The 18,744-nt window shown below is 33.7% G+C and overlaps 1 protein-coding gene across 6 annotated transcripts in view; it reads right to left on the bottom strand.

The window, feature by feature from the left end:
- Positions 1–18,744, bottom strand: part of CSMD3 (CUB and Sushi multiple domains 3) — a 1,263,431-nt gene that overhangs the window by 290,804 nt on the left and 953,883 nt on the right. For all 6 annotated transcript variants that reach the window (XM_058698868.1, XM_058698869.1, XM_058698867.1 and 3 more), the window contains one exon: positions 2,294–2,485. In XM_058698868.1, coding sequence (XP_058554851.1) covers positions 2,294–2,485 — 192 coding nt within the window. The remainder of the gene's footprint in view (positions 1–2,293; positions 2,486–18,744) is intronic.

Consider the following 18,744-nt stretch of genomic DNA (forward strand, 5'->3'; position numbering starts at 1 on the left):
TACTTGCTTTAAGGCTGACTACTTCTACATGCAAGCAAAATGCTTTATACTCCAGAGTCTGAGACATAGACTTACAGAGTTTCTAAAAAGTTTAGGGTTTAATCTTTGGCATAGTATTTCCAATCACAGAGTTCTTTCTTATCAGTTTCAGAGGTCAAGATTTCTGCAGCCTTAGCAATTTTTCAAACTTTTTTTTTTTAGGTTATATTTTTTTCCTCAGAAAATCTCTAATGCATATCCTCTCCCCAAGCCATTTTTTCCTACCCCCCCAAAAATAGTACACAGCACCATAATCCATACAAAAACTTTCCACAACCTGCTCAATTTAAGTAAGATTTAATGGTCCACTATTTTTTCCCCTAGAATTAGGATTTGCTAGCTGAAGTCTTATCTACAAAGAATTTTGTAGGCTGGAATTTTATAACAGTCTACCACAAAACTCTCCTTTCCTTTATGTTTTATATTTTTCTGTATTCTTGAATTTTAGTGTAAAGCTGTTCAATATTGTAGGATTCTGAATATACAACATTTGACATTACATAGCCTTCTAATAAGCAACACTCTTTAACTAGGTTGAAGAATTATAATAAAGCAAATGTTCTACAATCAGTCTGGAGAGTTCTATCATTTCTTCTTTACACCAAGATTCTCTTTATGAGATAGTCAAATTCCAATTGTTTAGAATGTGGTGTTTTAATACAATTGGAATTTTTTAGGTTAACTGAAGAGTAAGCAAATGAAAAGTTCATTTTCTCAGGCTCTTTTTCTTGGAAAGCGTTTCTTAACTGTATTTTGTTCCTTGCTTGTATGAGTGTAATTATGGTAAATATGGTAAATGTAAATGACTGATGATTTAGAATCTTGTAGTGGTACATGAAGAACAACATAAGTCTTTAACTGCAATAATGAAGAGTAAAGGGAAATATGGCTAAATCTGAACTGGTTCAAGATATGTTCTTATTTGGTATGTTTATTCCAGTCTTCCTTTTTTTTTTTTTTTCTTGTTATTTGCCTCATTTTCTACAGAAGTCTAAAACTGTCTCTTCCCTGTTTTGAGCTGGTAGATATCTTGCTTTGTGCATTAAATGTTTTCTTTTTAAATGCCGATGTGTAAAATACAGAAAATGTGATGAGAAAATGTAGATTTTTTAGTTTTCATTTCACTAGAAAGTAGGTTCACAAGAACAGGGAACTTCTCCGTCATGCTTTACTGCTTATTCTTCCATGTTCAGAACAATGTCTAGGGCACATTGAATGGCTAACGAATTTTAGCTTGAAGCTCTTGCATAAGAAGTTACAAGATGGGGTAAAGGAAACCTGAAGAATTGAGCGCTTGTGTTTGTTCACTTCTCACTGATGTACTAAACACTCTTTCTATTACCATGTGACTCAAAAAATCATTATGAATGATCATTGAAAATGTATTTATGAGTTGGATATATGTGAATAAAAATAAAGTTTTCTTTCCTAAATGTGCTAGGTTTTCATATGCTGAGTGCTATAAGAAATAAAACCATGAACAATGAATGAGTGAATATGGGATCTTCTTTCAAGTTGCTTACAGTGTAATTTTATTTTATCAAAATAAAAAGATATTTTTTTAGAATTAATGAATTGAATGTAAAGCCAAAGCTTTGAAACTAAACTTAAGTTTCAATAAAAATTTTTTTGAGAAGAAATAGCCATTAGAGAGGCAAGATGAATATGGCCCATTTTAAATGTAGAATCTGCATCAACTCTTTAAGTTTTAAAAGCAGTGCATAACTACAATTGTATAGTAGATAAGGGAAAAATGAGACTTTTCAAGAGCTTTGATCCTTAACTTTTAACTTTTCCTCCTCCTCCTCCTCCTCCCCCTTCCCCTCCTCCCTCTCCTCTCCCTCCTCCTCCTCCTCCTTCTCCTCCTCTTCCTCCTCCTCCTCCCCTTCCCCTCCTCCCTCTCCTCCTCCTCCTCCTCCTCCTCCTCCTCCCCCTTCCCCTCCTCCCTCTCCTCTCCCTCCTTCTCCTCCTCCTTTCCTTCCTCTTCCTCTTCCTCCTCCTCCTCCTCCTCCTCCTCCTCCTCCTCCTCCTCCTCTCCAAACTATTGAGAATCTAATGAAATTGTGGACTCTCCCCTTAGGGGGAAAAATATAGTCATTTAAAATTTTGTGTATTTTTTTGGAGGTTCATAGATTTTTGAAATCTTAGATCCTGTATAGAACCTATTCTAGAATACTGTGCTTAATAACATCAGCACCCATTTTATCCATTGTTTGATACTTATATAAAACTTTAATTGTTCTTTAATTCGTACCTATACAGACTGGTGGGCTGGGCTGCCAGAAGTAGCGATTTTCTACCTGAATGCAGGTTATTCTTTCCTCTCCTTGAAGCTCATATCCTGGGTCACATTGAAAAACAACAGTGTCCCCGGGTTCTCGTCCATCCCCATTTCGAGTCCCATTCATGGGAACCCCTGGGTCACGACATGCAGTAGCAACAGAACCTATCAAAAGACAAAAACAAACCTTTAGTTTTGATGCTACCAAAGTCAATTTCAAATTTCCAGATCTTACAGTTTAGAACCTTCCTCACATCTATGTGCTTTTAGAAAATTAACTTTAAAAATGCTTGAGCCAATTTGTAAATGACTGCACAAAAAATAATTTTAACTGGTTTTTTTTTTTTTGTTAACTTGTGTGCTTACTTGTTTCAATAAAGGGCATGACATTTTAGTAGCTAAATAATAGGTTTACTGAAGATTAATAGATGCCATGTGAAAAGATTGTGCAGAGGATGAAAAGAAAGCTGAGACCGAAAGAACATAACTGTAAGGTACATATTCCACAAAGGACTTGTATGTAGAGTACATAAAGAACTCTTACAAGTCAACTATAGGCAGAGGGGGAGGAAGAAGAAAAAATCCAATTAAAATATTGACAGAATACATTCCAATGAAGAAGATACTGGATGGTACATGAAAAGATGTTCAACATCATTAGCCATTAGGAAAACACATTTTAACACTGCAATGAGATATCACTATATACCAATCAGATGGGCTAAAATAAAAAAAATAGGATAACTGAATGCTGGAAATATTATGGAGAAAATGAAATTACTCACGTATTGCACTTGGGAATGTAAAATGTTACAGCCACTCTGGAAAGAAGTGTGGTAGCTTCTCACAAGACTACATATGTGCTTACTATACAGCTTAGTAATTGCACTCTTGTACATTTATCCCACAGAAATGATGATTTATGATCACATAAAAACCTGAGCACATATTTATTTATAGAAGCTAAAAAGTTGGAACAACCCAATGTCCTTCAACAGGTGAGCGACTAAACTGTGTATTCATACCTTGGAACAGAACTCAACAATAAAAAGGAATGACAATACGTATGACAACTTAAACAGTTCTGAAAGGAATTAAGCAGAGCAGAAAAATACAATATCAAATGGTTACACACTGCATGACTTTATTTATATACTATTCTTGAAGTGACAAAACTAGAAAGCTGGAAAATAGATTAGTGGGTACCAGGAGTTGTAGGAGGAGGGGATGGAAGGCAGTGACCATGGCTGTAAAAGATAACATGAGGGATCCTTGTGACGGACTGTACTGTGTTTTCACTGTGGTGGTGGTCACACAAATCTATATAGAGCTCAATAAGCACACACACACACACACACACGAATATACATAAAATTAGTAAACTTTGAATAAGATTGGTAGATTGTATCAATGTCAGTTTTCTGGTTGGGATATATGTCCTATAGTTATGCAAGAAATTGTCAATTCAGGAAACGGTGAAGAGTATACAGGATCTCTTTTTATCACTTCTTAAAACTGAATATAAATCTAAACGTGTCTAAAAATGAAAAGTTAAAAAAATCATTACAGAAAAGGAGAGTAGTATGACACCATAGGAAAGGAACTGTTCTTCTATACACAGTATATGACACATTTAATAATAGTTAACTCCAATTATTCAGGTTAATGGAACAAAATATTATGTTGAATTATCATGAAATGGATTTACCCTAAAGCATATGGCAATTAAGTATCAAGACAAAGAACCTACTAAAATTTCCATTTAAACTATTAATAAAACTATATTCATAAATATAGGATTTAGCACTTGTATAAATTATTTTTTTAATTGCATCTTCAACTAATGACACAAATTTCTGGATTGCAGATACATAACTGATATTCACTGATTCATTCACTTATAACAATATATTCCAGGCATTGTGCTAGGTTCTAGGAATACAAAGAAGAATTGAGCAGACACAAATAGAACTGAACAGACTTCAAATTATTTTGCATAGTGCTGGTACCAATAAAGAAATTCTATTATATACATTCTGAGTGAGTAGATATTTACATAGATACATAGGTAAGCAGATAGAGATAGACAGATAGGTAGGTAGATAGACAGATAAACATAGACAGATTCATCAATATATCAATCTGTTAATCTGTCTAGTAAATTGTTTTAGCTCATCTCTCTAACACACATACACAACAAAGAAACCAGAGACTACACACAGTATTGTAATGCTCTGATTCCCAACGTTCTGGGAATCAAGAAGAGTTAAGAAACTGAAAAAAAAAAGGATATTGTTGGGATCTTAAGCCTGACACTGAATAAAAAGAAGTAACAACAAAAAAGTGATCATTCATATATATATAAATGAATATGTAATATGCATATATACATATGCATGTATATTCTGTTCACTTTATTGACAAACTAAAAAAAGTTAATTTTTAAAGGGTTATATTTTTTAAAAGGTTAGAAAATGTAGACTGCAAATATCATTTTACTGATCACTTAAACGAAACAAACCTGTGTATCATTATATGTGTAATCAAAAGTCTTACAGTTTTGCTTTATTTTTCTGATAAACTAACGTTTCTGAGCAATGACTAGAAGAAGGGGTTTTACCTATATAATTCCTTTAGTATTCCTAACAATACTATGAGGCAAATAGCATTACTATTCTCATTTTAGAGGTGAGAAAACTAAAATTTAGAGATATTAAATACCCTGAGTACAGAACCTGAGATTAAATAATCTGAGATTAACAAAACCTGAGTACAGAACCAAGATCTCAACCCAAATCTGTCTGATTTTAGAACACAAATACCTAAATGTTATCCTAGATTATCCTCTTCTACCTGTAACTGTCCTGGAGATGCAAGTTTTCTCCTCAATAAAATAAAGTAAAATAATACAGTAAAATAAAATAAAATACCCAATTTAAAAATTACGGAAAAGGTAGAGATTATATCCATAGACAGAAAAGCTAGAGCTGGCATAAATTTGAACCACCTTCAAAAATATTAAATTTACCTTCATATGAGTTACTTTTGAAACAGTTGTTTTTAGTTGTTAATTACAAACTCATTTTGGAGAATATTGAGGGAAGAATATAGGGACTTTGTTCCAACTTCAAAGTGAATTTGTTCTGTAATACCCATGTGTCCCTTAGCAAAGCATCTACAATGCATCACGGGCTCTGGGAATTATGTTCTTCCATTATTGATAGAGATTTTTGTGAAGTGTTTCTGTGATAAACTGAGTCATGAAGGTTTTCTTAAATTGTTCTGGGATGGCTTTCACCCAAACTAAACTGATACCTGTATTCGTTTTACAAGATGTAAGTGGGGAGTGATGTTCTAAGATTTTTTAAAATGTTTGTTTGTTTGTTTGTTTGTTTGTTTGTTTATTTATTTATTTATTTATTTATTTATTTATTTATTTATTTTGAGAGAGAGACAGAGAGAGAGAGCAGGGGAGGGGCATAGAGAGAGGGAGACAAAATCCCAAGCAGGCTCTGCACCATCAATATGGAGCCCAGTGTGGGGCGCAAACCCGCGAACCATGAGATTATAACATGAGCCAAAATCAAGAGTAGGACACCTGACTGACTGAGGCACCTAGGTGCTCTGAAGATATTTTTATTGGAGAGAAGTGACACAAATGTGAAATGTGCTCTATTTTCAAAGTAAAAAATAGTAATTATATAAAATTATTTAAAAAAACTTCATTTGTTTTTGTTCTTGAGGCTAACCATGCACTGGAATCTGGTTTTGCAAAAAGCTTGACGCTTCAGATAAACATTCTCAAAAATAAAAATGAATGTATAACAATGTTAGAGAAATATATTGAAATAAAAGCAGTACATACAATCATGTCTTAGTTGAATTTAAGAGAAAAAAATATGTTTTTGCTGACAGATTTACTGTGCTTAAAGACTTGAAGTGGAACTAAGTGGTTAAAGTAAGACTTTGATACAACTAATATATGGTGTTTTAAAATATGCATTTGCCTTTGGGTCTGGTCAACTTAAAGAGAGGTGGGGAACACCTATTGTTACTTTTCCTCTTAATTAATAAACAAATTAAGAATAAGATTTTAAAACACAATAGATAATGATGGGGTTTAATGAAAGACCAAAACCTTTTTTTTTCCTCTTGGAATTGCTTGAGTTCTAAAACAATTAGTTAAATGTACACAGGAACAATTGCTCGGTGTGAATGGTGTTGTCTTATTTTCTTTCTTTATCCAAAGTTTGATCTCCATACCAGTTACACTCTGTGTTTGTGGGCTGACAAAATTATAATAATTTTAACATCAATCATTCTTGTTTTCTGTATTAAATAGAAACTATAGCCACTGAAGAAAATAATCACTTAGGGAACCATATTATATCTCCTTGGGAATCAGCAGTGAAGTAATCTCATACAATTAGGATAATTAAAATAGCAATTAAAGAATGCTAGAACTTAATATATTATCACATATGTAAAAATAGATTGGTAATTTTTATTCAATATTTATTTTTCACTTTGCTGGAACCTACAATTCTCAAAATTTATAATTCTTATGTGCATTTTCTTTTTGTTATGTAAATTTTAAGTAGAAGTTTAATCCCTTCTTTTTATTCTCTTTTATTCTGGAATAGCATGTAAGATGTTTCTGTAGAATGAAGACTCTTTTGCAAATAAGTGCTTTAATTTAGCAACTATTTTAAGCATATTAAATAAATATACATCAGAAAATACTACACTTACCATATAAGTATTAACATGAGTGATTTCTATTTATGTTCTTAATTTCTTTAGTTTGAATTGTTTCAAATTTAATTGATGAAATGAACATCTGTAGTTGTTCCATTAGGTTTAAGTCTGATTTTTCCTGACACAAATGTAAACACAAATTCCAACAAAGATCAAGGGTTTTAACAACTTTGATGCCTCACCTGTGATGACATCATGAAAGGAACATTCTGGAAATGCATATAATAGGTCATTTACATATGATAAAAAATCCAAAAATAACTGGGATTTATTTACCTTACAAAACTTTATTAAACTGACAACAAAAGATAACTGCCCTTCCTTGTTTCTCTCCCCTCAAAAGGATTGGCCATTTATATTTTGGTTATTCTAGAACTGGAATTATCCAGTAGCTACTATGTATTGCATTTCTTACAGTAGCTATTTCATAGAAATGATAATAGCCACAGGGAAAAAGTATGTGTGAATAGTTAACATTGTTAATTTGTAATAATTTTGGACACTTACTGTCTTTCAAAGATTGTATTACGAACTGTACCTCATTTGACTGAGAAAAAGTCTGGGTACTACTATTTTCCATATTTTCCCAATGAGAATATTAAGACTTAAAAGGAATAAGAAACTTGCCCAGTATCACACAGTTATGTAGGGCAGTTTAAGTGGTAATGCAGACATGAGAATGTATCCAAGGGACATTTCTTAAATAAAAATGATAGAGTTTTTGAAATTAAAAAAAAAATGTTCAAAGCGTGGACAGGGTAAAACTCAAATGATACCATTATTTAAAATAAAATTTCTAAAATACATTATTAAAGTTTAAATACCATTTTAAAAATAGGAAGAGCAACCATCTACCGATCATTCTGGTGGATTAGTCCAAAAGCCTATACATTTACAACATTTGACTTTAAGTAATTAATTAATTTTTACTAAAAACAATTGCACAGCTATCAACATTACAGTCTTATTCATAGGATTCCATTGGTATGTATTGTGTAAAACTAAATAAAGTCTGTGTATCTAAGAAAGAGATACAGTCAAACATGAATGATAATTGATTTAGAATAGATTCCAACAAAATAATGATAATGATGATTGCTGCCTCTGTTGAGAGCATATGTTGTCCAAAGCATTTGGCTAAAGATTAAGTTTATATGCTTAAACCAGAACATAAAATTCTTATGAAGTATTATTATCATCTCTACTTTTAAATGGGTAAAATGAGCCTCCGTGATGTTAAGTGCTTGCTGGAAGCACAGTGAGGATTTGAACTCAAGAAACAGCAGGGTTTCCATGACTGTAGGGTATTGTCTCGGTACAAACCTATGCCATTACCAGATAAAACAACAAAATCATGTCATACTAATGACATTTTACGTTGTTGATTGATGAAAGAATTAGATCTAGTTTTAGATGGAAAGGCAGAAATACTGAGCAGTTTATAATTCTTCATTACTACACAACAAAATTACTTGCTGCTAATATCTCACCATAAAGGGAAGCAAAAGAGACAGACCCTAGGTTCTTTTCATAGGTATTGTTAAGAACAATGTAAATAAATTTAGCCGTATATATCCTAAATTCAGCCACATAGGTGCCAGATGGTATTCTTTAATTATAAAACTAAGGACGTTCCACTCTAATTGTTTTTTCATTCTCTTCTTTTTATTTTTTAACTTTTTTAAACATTTATTTATTATTGAGAGACAGAGAGACACTGAGCATGAGCAGGGAAGGGACAGAGAGAGGGGGAGACACAGAATCTGAAGCAGGCTCCAGGATCTGAGCTGTCAGCACAAAGCCTGATGCAGGGCTCAAACTCATGAACCATGAGATCATGACCTGAGCCGAAGTCAGACACTCAACTGGCTGAACCACCCAGGCGCCCCTTTTCATTCTCTTCTTCCCATCCTTTTTTTTTGGTCTGATTTCTCCCCTTATAGTTCACTGAGAGAGTAGAAGCAATAAGATAGGCATGACTTCATTTTACCAGCACCAAATCTATCGGCCCAGTGGTGTCATATCCATATCCCCTGCTTCCTCTCCGGTTGCAATGGAGAAGGTGTTTTTATTCTATATGAGGTCAACCCCCGTTCTTGTGCTGCTGGTATTAAGCCCTTTTTATTTCTCAAGGACTCTGTTCCTAAATATTTCTTATCCCTTCTGAATTACCAGTCCCTCCTTCCTCCGTGGTAAATTCCCAATAGCATACAGACATAACTTATATACTCCATCTTAAATAAACCAGCAAAACTCTTATTACATCTCCATCCTCTTTCAATTATTTTTCCCATTTCTCTCTTTTAATAGGAAACTTATTAAGCATCTATCCTGAGGGAGTTATCTGTATAGCTGTTTCCAGTTTCATCATCAGCCTTGCATCTGATATCCTTACTAAACTGCTCTTGTTAAATCTAGCTGCCGGATCTAGCGGTAACTTCTGTACCTTCTTTTTTCAGAGACTTCTCAGCAAAATGTGCTACAGTACATCGTTCCTTCCTTCTACAAGCACTTGTTTCCTTGGCCTCCCAGTCATCAGACTCTACTAGTTTTCTTTCGGGCTTAGTTGCTTTCCTTTTTGGTATCTTCTGCTGTCTCTATTTTTTTTTTTTTTAACCTGATGACTGAGGGCTAGAATACTTCAGGGATTAGTATTTAGTGTTTTGTTTCTTTCTTTGTACAGTTTCTTCTAGGATAACTTCATCTGATCCCATCGTTTCAAAAACTCTTTTTAGCTTAACGCCTCTCAAATTTATACATTCAGCATTGATGTCTCTCCTGAGCTTGAGATCAGGCAATTCAACTGCCTATTTAACTCCTTTAGTTAGATATCTAACAGGCCCTTCAATTTTCCACTTCCAAAAGATTCATGAAATTGTAAAATATTTTAATGATCAGGTTTTTGGAAAGAAAAATGTAAAAAACATAAAATTTCACCTGCATATATAATTTTCCTATGCTATTAATGTCAATAAAACACGTGACACTTCCATTTTGAAAGTAAAAATTTCTCATTGCAAAATTCTAATTTATTATGGCATGCAGATAAAAATACTTTGGTATAAATAAATTCTCCATAAAAGGTAAAAAATCACTGACATAAGAAATAAATTGAATGTCAGCAAAAATATAAAGTCTTATAATTTTTACTCTATTTTTTATGTCAGTGGTTTTGCCTTATAGGGAGAATTTTATACCACTAGGTAATACAGCCCATGACTGAGTTCTCAGCATTGCTACAACTCATCGGTGCTATAAATACACTTCTGACTTCTCATTTTATATTTGTTTTAAAATAATTGAGAGTGCAATTTAATTGGAAATATGTACCTCACCTGATACATATTTTACAATCCTAACTAGTGCATGTATAGATTTCAAGCATGACATGGATAGCAGCTTGAACTATTCAGAGGCAACGTCTGAATTATTAGGTTAGTGACCTTGGGCAAATTAATGTTCTGGTTTTCTTATTCCATTGTTTTCTATAATAGGGAATAAATTCACTAAAATCACTCGTAAGTCCCAGTGTATCCTTTCTATTCAGAAAGTTGACTCTTTGATGTAAACTTGTTTATCGCAAGCCCTTTCAAAAAAGAAAAACCTAGGATTTCATACAGTTGAATACATAGTTATCAGAAGTAAGAGAAACATAGAGTCTAGTCTCTACTACGTTAAGAAAGGACATTGGTCATATTTGCACTTGTTCCCTGAATTTTAGCTGCCTCATCTGTAAAACTGGCATAGTAATATTTTACCTGCCTGCTTTAGTATCAGAAAAATCTTAACATTCTTTTCTAACAATTATATAATCCTATGAAAATATCAATTCTGAACCACTAAAGACCAGTGGTTTTGTATGTTTTTGTAACATCAGGAGACTTCAGCAAGGTCACAGTCCAAATTTCGTTTAAGTTTAAGCCCTAAGTCCCTCTCTTCCAGTTTTATTGCCTTATACTTTAGTATGGACTGAGAAATGGCCCTATATTCTCCATTTCACTATCTGTAAGGAATTCAAGTTGGGTAATGGGAATATTTAACCTGGAAGGAAATCCCATCCAGTGTCAAATCAATCAGAAAATATTTGAAATGCAGTTGGTAACCTAGAGGTGGATTTCACCCTGGAGTATTTTGCCCTTGATTGAGCTCTTGCTTAGTACAAGATCCATCAATTTTATAAAGAATGTTCAACATCATTATTAGGCTTACACTTTGCCAGCTCCTCAGTAATGTGGCTATCTTTAGAATTTCATTATGTTTCTAAGGATACACCTAATGATATGGCAAGTTAGGTTAAAGTAGATGGCAGCATGACAGAAACATTCCCATCAACTCAGGAAGGAATTGAAACTGCTAATGCGTCAGATGCAAAAGGAATCTCAAAGCCCGTGTTATAGTACACTTCCAAGAACATAGACATTTATTTTTATTTTCTAAATTTTTGTTAATGATTAGTTATTTTTGAGAGAGAGAGAGAGAATGTAGCACCTGTGCGCATACTGGGGAGGGGCAGAGAGAGAGGGAGTCAGAGGATCTGAAGCCAGCTCTGAAAAAAGACAGCCCGTGTGGGGTTCGAACTCAAGAACTGTGAGATCATGACCTGAGCTGGCACTTAACCGACTGAGCCACCCAGGCACCTCTAGAAATTTATTTTTTAAAAAGACATATTTATTCAATTATTTCACCAGATAATTGTTATGCAACCACAACGAGCCAGGTATTATGCTTCATATTGGAGATAGATTTTAATGAGACGACACCTCCCTACCTTCACTGATGCTTATGCTCCAGTACACAGACAAAAGTGGGAATAAAATTGCCGATGCAGTTTTTGTGAAATCAAAGGCATGTTAGGTTGAGGACCCAATGTTACCTACAGAGGAAACTGATTTTATATCTAAAAATTATATAAGTTTATATAAAAGTCTAATTTGCAGTTGAACACTAATATTAAGGGATCACTAGAATTAATAAACAAAAAACGGGAAAAATCACATAAAAATGATTTTACATTATTTTTAACTGCCAGTGCACATTTAGTTTTACATTATTAAAGAGACCTCCTATTCAGTCAGATTCATCTAACATTTGCTAAGTACTTAATACCAGGTGCAGTGCCAATTTCTAGGGATACAAATATTAATACGATAATATCCTCGTTCTTCAAAGAAAAATAATCTAAGAGGGACCGCAGATGTGTACATAGCTTTACTATACTAAAATGATGTTTTACCATTCAAACTGCAAAATTCTGGGAATGAAAGAAGAAGTTAAAAATAACTTGTATAATTAAAAATATGTTCTAACAAAATTGGAATTACACTGATGAACATTTCAAAATAGTTATCTATACAAAAACAGTTTTTAAAATGAAATGATTTCTTAAAAATGCCAAATATCTGTGCACAAAAATACATTCTTTATATGAATTACCTAAACATTAAAAATAATGGTAGCTGGGGCGCCTGGGTGGCGCAGTCGGTTAAGCGTCCGACTTCAGCCAGGTCACGATCTCGCGGTCCGTGAGTTCGAGCCCCGCGTCAGGCTCTGGGCTGATGGCTCGGAGCCTGGAGCCTGTTTCCGATTCTGTGTCTCCCTCTCTCTCTGCCCCTCCCCCGTTCATGCTCTGTCTCTCTCTGTCCCAAAAATAAATTAAAAACATTAAAAAAAAAAAAAAAATAAATAAAAAATAATGGTAGCAAAATACTAATTTACAACGCACATGTACATTTTTAATTGGTTTCTTAGCTATTATTTAGTGCCTTTTACTATTTTTCTAAAGAATTAATATATAATTATTAACATTGTTAAAGATATTTTTAATACATTTAAAATATTGGCATGTTAAACTGATATCTCCATAGGCCATACTATTTTTAATCAAGAAAGTTTCCTCTTTATATGGGCTGAGATATCTGGTAAACTTAGAGCTAATTTTTAAAATGGAAGAAAGTCTCAATTTTATTTTTGTCATTCAGTGATGTGTATATATTTCAGCTCAAATATTTTCAAAGACACTGAATGCTTATTTCTTTTCAGATACCTTTCTTTGACAAAGATTATTATAACATAAAACTTGTCAAACAAGTTTTCTTAAATTATGATTTTTAAAAATATTCACTTACAAGCTATATAATTGTGTATTTTCTCAACTTTATTCCATTCTAGTATAAAATATAAATTTAATACAATTAAATTTTTTTAACGTTTTTATTTATTTTTGAGACAGAGAGAGACAGAGCATGAACAGGGGAGGGGCAGAGAGAGAGGGAGACACAGAATCGGAAGCAGGCTCCAGGCTCTGAGCCATCAGCCCAGAGCCCGACGCGGGGCTCGAACTCACGGACCGTGAGATCGTGACCTGAGCTGAAGTCGGACGCTTAACCGACTGAGCCACCCAGGCGCCCCTAAATTTAATACAATTAAAAATAAGATCATTTCCAATTTTAATTTTGTACAGTGTTTGAGCATTCACACTTTCGTAGAAATAACATTTAAATGTCTTCTTGATGCTAAACTTTGTTTTTGATAATTGCAACTCACCAAAAACTTCAAAGTTGATGATCTTTAGCACTCCAATAACTGAATATTTTGATTAAAGATTTACAACCGATTTAATGAAAAACAACCACATTTAAAAGTTTTATTTGCAGAAAACTTCAACACCTTAGTAGGGTTTTTGGTTGATTTTACAAGAGTACTTCAGAGATGCAAATCTTTCTAAGTCTGAATGACAATAAACATAAAAAAAGAGAAAAGAGTACTGACACACTCATTTACTTATTTTTTGAATCAGCATTACTCTGTCATACACACACACATACACACACACACACACAAATATAATTCTGTTATTTCACTGTATATAAAAGTATTTGTAAATTTTAACAACAATTTTATTGTGATGAGTAGCATTTGCTTGGTCAGAGTTACAAATTATACGTACACTGCAAGCAATTCTAAGTATATTTCTATTTCTTAAAATTTTTTAAGTTTATTTATTTTGAGATAGAGACAGAGAGAGCATGAGCAGGGGAGGGTCAGAGAGAGAGGGAGAGAGAGAATCCCAAGCAGGCTTTGCACTGTCAGCAGAGTCCTACATAGGGGTTGAAATCACAAAGTGTGAGATCATGAACTGAGCCAAAATCAAGAGTCAGATGCTTAACCAGCTGAGCCATCCAGGCGGCCCTTTCTGTTTCTTAATTTTATGAGAGCTTCGTTTTTATCACGAGGCTATGTACCATCAAAACTTATATTTGTATTATTATCACAAAACAAACAACTATATTTAATATTAAAATTTTTAAATGTGAACTGTCTTACTTAAAAAATAGTTAAAGATAATTCTCTGCTTGGGGCGCCTGGGTGGCTCTGCAGTTGGGCGTCAGACTTCGCCTTAGGTCATGATCTCAGAGCTCCTGAGTTCGAGCCCTGCGTCGGGCTCTGTGCTGACAGCTCAGAGCCTGGAGTCTGCTTCTCATTCTGTGTCTCCCTCTCTCTCTGCCCCTCCCCGACTTGTGCTCTGTCTCTCAAAAATGAATAAATGTAAAAAATAATTTTTTAATAAAAAAAGATAATTCTCTGCTTAAAGCTTAAAAAATGTATTGTGGCGTTAACATACATAGAAATGAGATAAATGAAAACAATAGTCCAAAGGACTGAGGGGGAAATGGGAATACACTATTGTGGGGTTCTTCTATGAGAAGTGGAATAATAGAATTTGATGCTGGGTTTTACTAAGTTAAAAATGCATGCTATAAATATTAGAGCAGGTACCAAAAAAATACATAGCTAATACATTTAGAAAGTGAAATTAAGAAAAAAAAAATCCCACTTACAAATGCATCACAAAGAGTAAAATAGGAATAAATTTAACAAACGAGGTGAAAGACCTATATGCAATTTGAAAACTACAAGACTTTAGGGAAAGAGATTGAAAAAGACACAAATAAATGAAGAAATATTATGTGTCCATGGACTTGAATTAATTGTTGTAATGTCCATACGACCCAAAGTAATCTATAGATTCAGTTCAACCTCTCTCAAAATTCAAATTGCATTTTTCACAGAAATAGAACAGATAATCCTAAAATTTGTATGGTACCACAAAAGGCCCTGCATAAACATAGTGACATTTTTAAAAATCTGACACCAAAAGTAGAAGCAACAAAAGGAAAAATAAACAAGTGGGACTATATCAAACTAAAGAGCCTTTGCAGAGCAAGGAAACCATCAAAAAAATGAAAAGGCAACATACTAAATAGGAGAATATATTTGCAAATCATGTATCTGATAAAGCGTTAATATCCAAAATATATAAGAAACTCGTAAAACTCAGTAGCAGAAAACAACTCAGAAACAAAAACAAACAGAAAACAATCCAATTAAAAAATGGGCAGAAGATCTGACCAGACATTTTTCCAAAGAAGACATACAGATGGCTAAGGTACAGAAAAGATGCTCAACATCATTAATCATTGGGGAAATGCAAATTGTAATCACAATGAGCTATCACTTCACATTTGTTAGAATGGTTATTATCAAAAAGATTAGAAATTGAAGTGTACACAATGATGTAGAAAAAAAGGTAATCCTTTGTGCAGTGCACTGTTGGTGGGAACATAAATTGGTGTAGCCACTATGAAAACCAGTATGGAGATTCCTCAAAAAATTAAAAACAGAATTATTATATGTTCCAGCATTTCCACTTCTGAGTATTTACCTGAAGAAAATGAAAACTCTAACTCAAAAATATATATGTACCCCATGTTCACTGCAGCACTATTTACCATAGCCAAGATATAGAAACAACCTAAGTGTCTATTATTAAATAAATAGATGAAGAAACTGTGTGTGTGTGTGTGTGTGTGTGTGTGTGTGTGTGTGTGTGTGTGTACACACACTGGAATTTTATTCAGCTATAAAAAAGAATGAAACTTTGCCATTTGGTCCAACATGGATGGACCTTTAGGGCAATATGCTAAGTGAAATAGAGAAAGACAGATAACATATGCCTTTTCTTACTTTGAAATGTAAAGAAAATTAAAAGAAACAAACAAACAAAACACTCATAGATACAGAGAGCCAATAGATGGTTGCCAGAGGCAGGGAATGAGGGAGGTGGAGAAATGGGTGAAGGGGTTCAAAAGGCTAAAAAAAAAGTTAATAGAGGAAAAAATATCATGGAAAAAGGAACAAGTAGATCCAATAAAAATAATAATAATATGGTAGACAAAGTTAACTACAGGAAAAATTTACATGAAATGTAAATGGTCTAATAATTTAAAAGACAACAATCAAAAAGTATACATCTTTAGACTGTATAAAAAACCATGACTCAATCAAATGCTATCTACTAGATACCTAACTTAATTATAAACACACTACCAAATTAAAAAGATAATAAATAGTACACCAATGCCATACTAATTGTAAGATATTTATGTGAGACAAGGTAAATTTCAAGAAATGGTAAATTACTAATGAAAAAGAAAGACAGTTCTTAGTAATGAAAACATTAAGTCATTAAGAAGACATAAAACCTACAATGTTATGCACCTAATAACAGTCTTCACACACACACACACACACACACACACACACACACACACACACACACACAAACAAAAAAAAACATGGCAAGACAGAAAGAATAAGTAGAGTCAAACTGAGCATTTCAATACTTCTCTTTCATCAGTTGATTAAAAAAATGTAGACAGAGAACCAGTAATGATATAGAATACTTCAAACACAACATTATCAACCAACTATACTTAACTGGTATTTACAAAACACTCTGCCCAATAATACCAAGTGCACATTCTTTTCAATGCATATGGTACTTTTAGAAAACCATATGGTTGATCATAAAACAAGTCTAAGAAAATTTGAAATTATTAAAATGTTAATATTTTTACTGGATTTATAATATTAGATGTTTTTTTTCTTTGATTCAAGGAACTTTTTATTTATTTATTTATTTATTTTTTTCAACATTTTTTATTTATTTTTGGGACAGAGAGAGACAGAGCATGAACGGGGGAGGGGCAGAGAGAGAGGGAGACACAGAATCGGAAACAGGCTCCAGGCTCCGAGCCATCAGCCCAGAGCCTGACTCGGGGCTCGAACTCACGGACCGCGAGATCGTGACCTGGCTGAAGTCGGACGCTCAACCGACTGCGCCACCCAGGCGCCCCAGATTCAAGGAACTTTTTAAAGACCATGCTTTGATTTCATGAAGTGGATATAAATAAAACTTTTATTGGAATTAAAATACTTGAGGCAATTGATGTTACTGATTCTCTATTTATTTTATTATTATTATTTTTTAATTTATTTATTTATTTATTTTTTAATATATGAAATTTACTGTCAAATTGGTTTCCATACAACACCCAGTGCTCATCCCAAAAGGTGCCCTCCTCAATACCCATCACCCACCCTGCCCTCCCTCCCACCCCCCATCAACCCTCAGTTTGTTCTCAGTTTTTAACAGTCTCTTATGCTTTGGCTCTCTCCCACTCTAACCTCTTTTTTTTTTTTTTTCCCTTCCCCTCCCCCATGGGTTTCTGTTACGTTTCTCAGGATCCACATAAGAGTGAAACCATATGGTATCTGTCTTTCTCTGTATGGCTTATTTCACTTAGCATCACACTCTCCAGTTCAGTGTGGAGGTTCCTCAAAAAATTAAAAATAGACCTACCCTATGACCCAGCAATAGCACTGCTAGGAATTTATCCAAGGGATACAGGAGTACTGATGCATAGGGGCACTTGTACCCCAATGTTTATAGCAGCACTCTCAACAATCGCCAAATGATGGAAAGAGCCTAAATGTCCATCAACTGATGAATGGATAAAGAAATTGTGGTTTATATACACAATGGAATACTACGTGGCAATGAGAAAGAATGAAATATGGCCTTTTGTAGCAACGTGGATGGAACTGATTCTCTATTTAAAGCAATGATGTGACTAATATAAAATTGAACTTACTGAACTATTTGTGAAGTTCTTCTATGGGAACTGGCATATTAACAATTTTAATATGCATGAGGAAGAAAATTTAGAATATAAAATGATAAAATTAGTTTAATAGTTTTCATTTGCTCTAAATGAAACTTCATGCTTTTTAAGCACATTAATGTCACTGGTTTTTACATGGTCATTGACACCACTGTGGTCCCCATGTATGTTAATATACACTATGTGCCAGCTGCACTTTCATAATCTTTTCTTTTCTTTTTTCCTCTTTTCTTTTCTTTTTAAATGTCTATTTATTTATTTTGAGAGAGAGAGAGAGCAGGAGCAGGGGAGGAGCAGAGAGAGAGGGAGAGAGAGAAACCCAAGCAGGCTCTGTGCTGACAGCACAGACATGGGGCTCAGTCTCATGAACCATGAGATCACAACCTGAGCTGAAATCCGGAGTCAGATGCTTAGCTGACTGAACCACCCAGGTGCCCCACATAATCAATTCTATTTTTAATTGAGATATTATTGGGCTTTTCGATTATTAACATACAGATATTATGAGCAATTTGTACATAATCCTTAACATAGAAGCACTAAAAATCTTCAAACTATATAGTTAATCTAAATACCTATTCTGATGATTTATTGTTTGAAAATGTGTGGGGAATTTGTTCATAAAACAATACTCCATATCAA

The sequence above is a fragment of the Neofelis nebulosa genome, chromosome 14, assembly GCF_028018385.1.
Source record: "Neofelis nebulosa isolate mNeoNeb1 chromosome 14, mNeoNeb1.pri, whole genome shotgun sequence".
In the NCBI taxonomy this organism is placed as follows: Eukaryota; Metazoa; Chordata; class Mammalia; order Carnivora; family Felidae; genus Neofelis; species Neofelis nebulosa.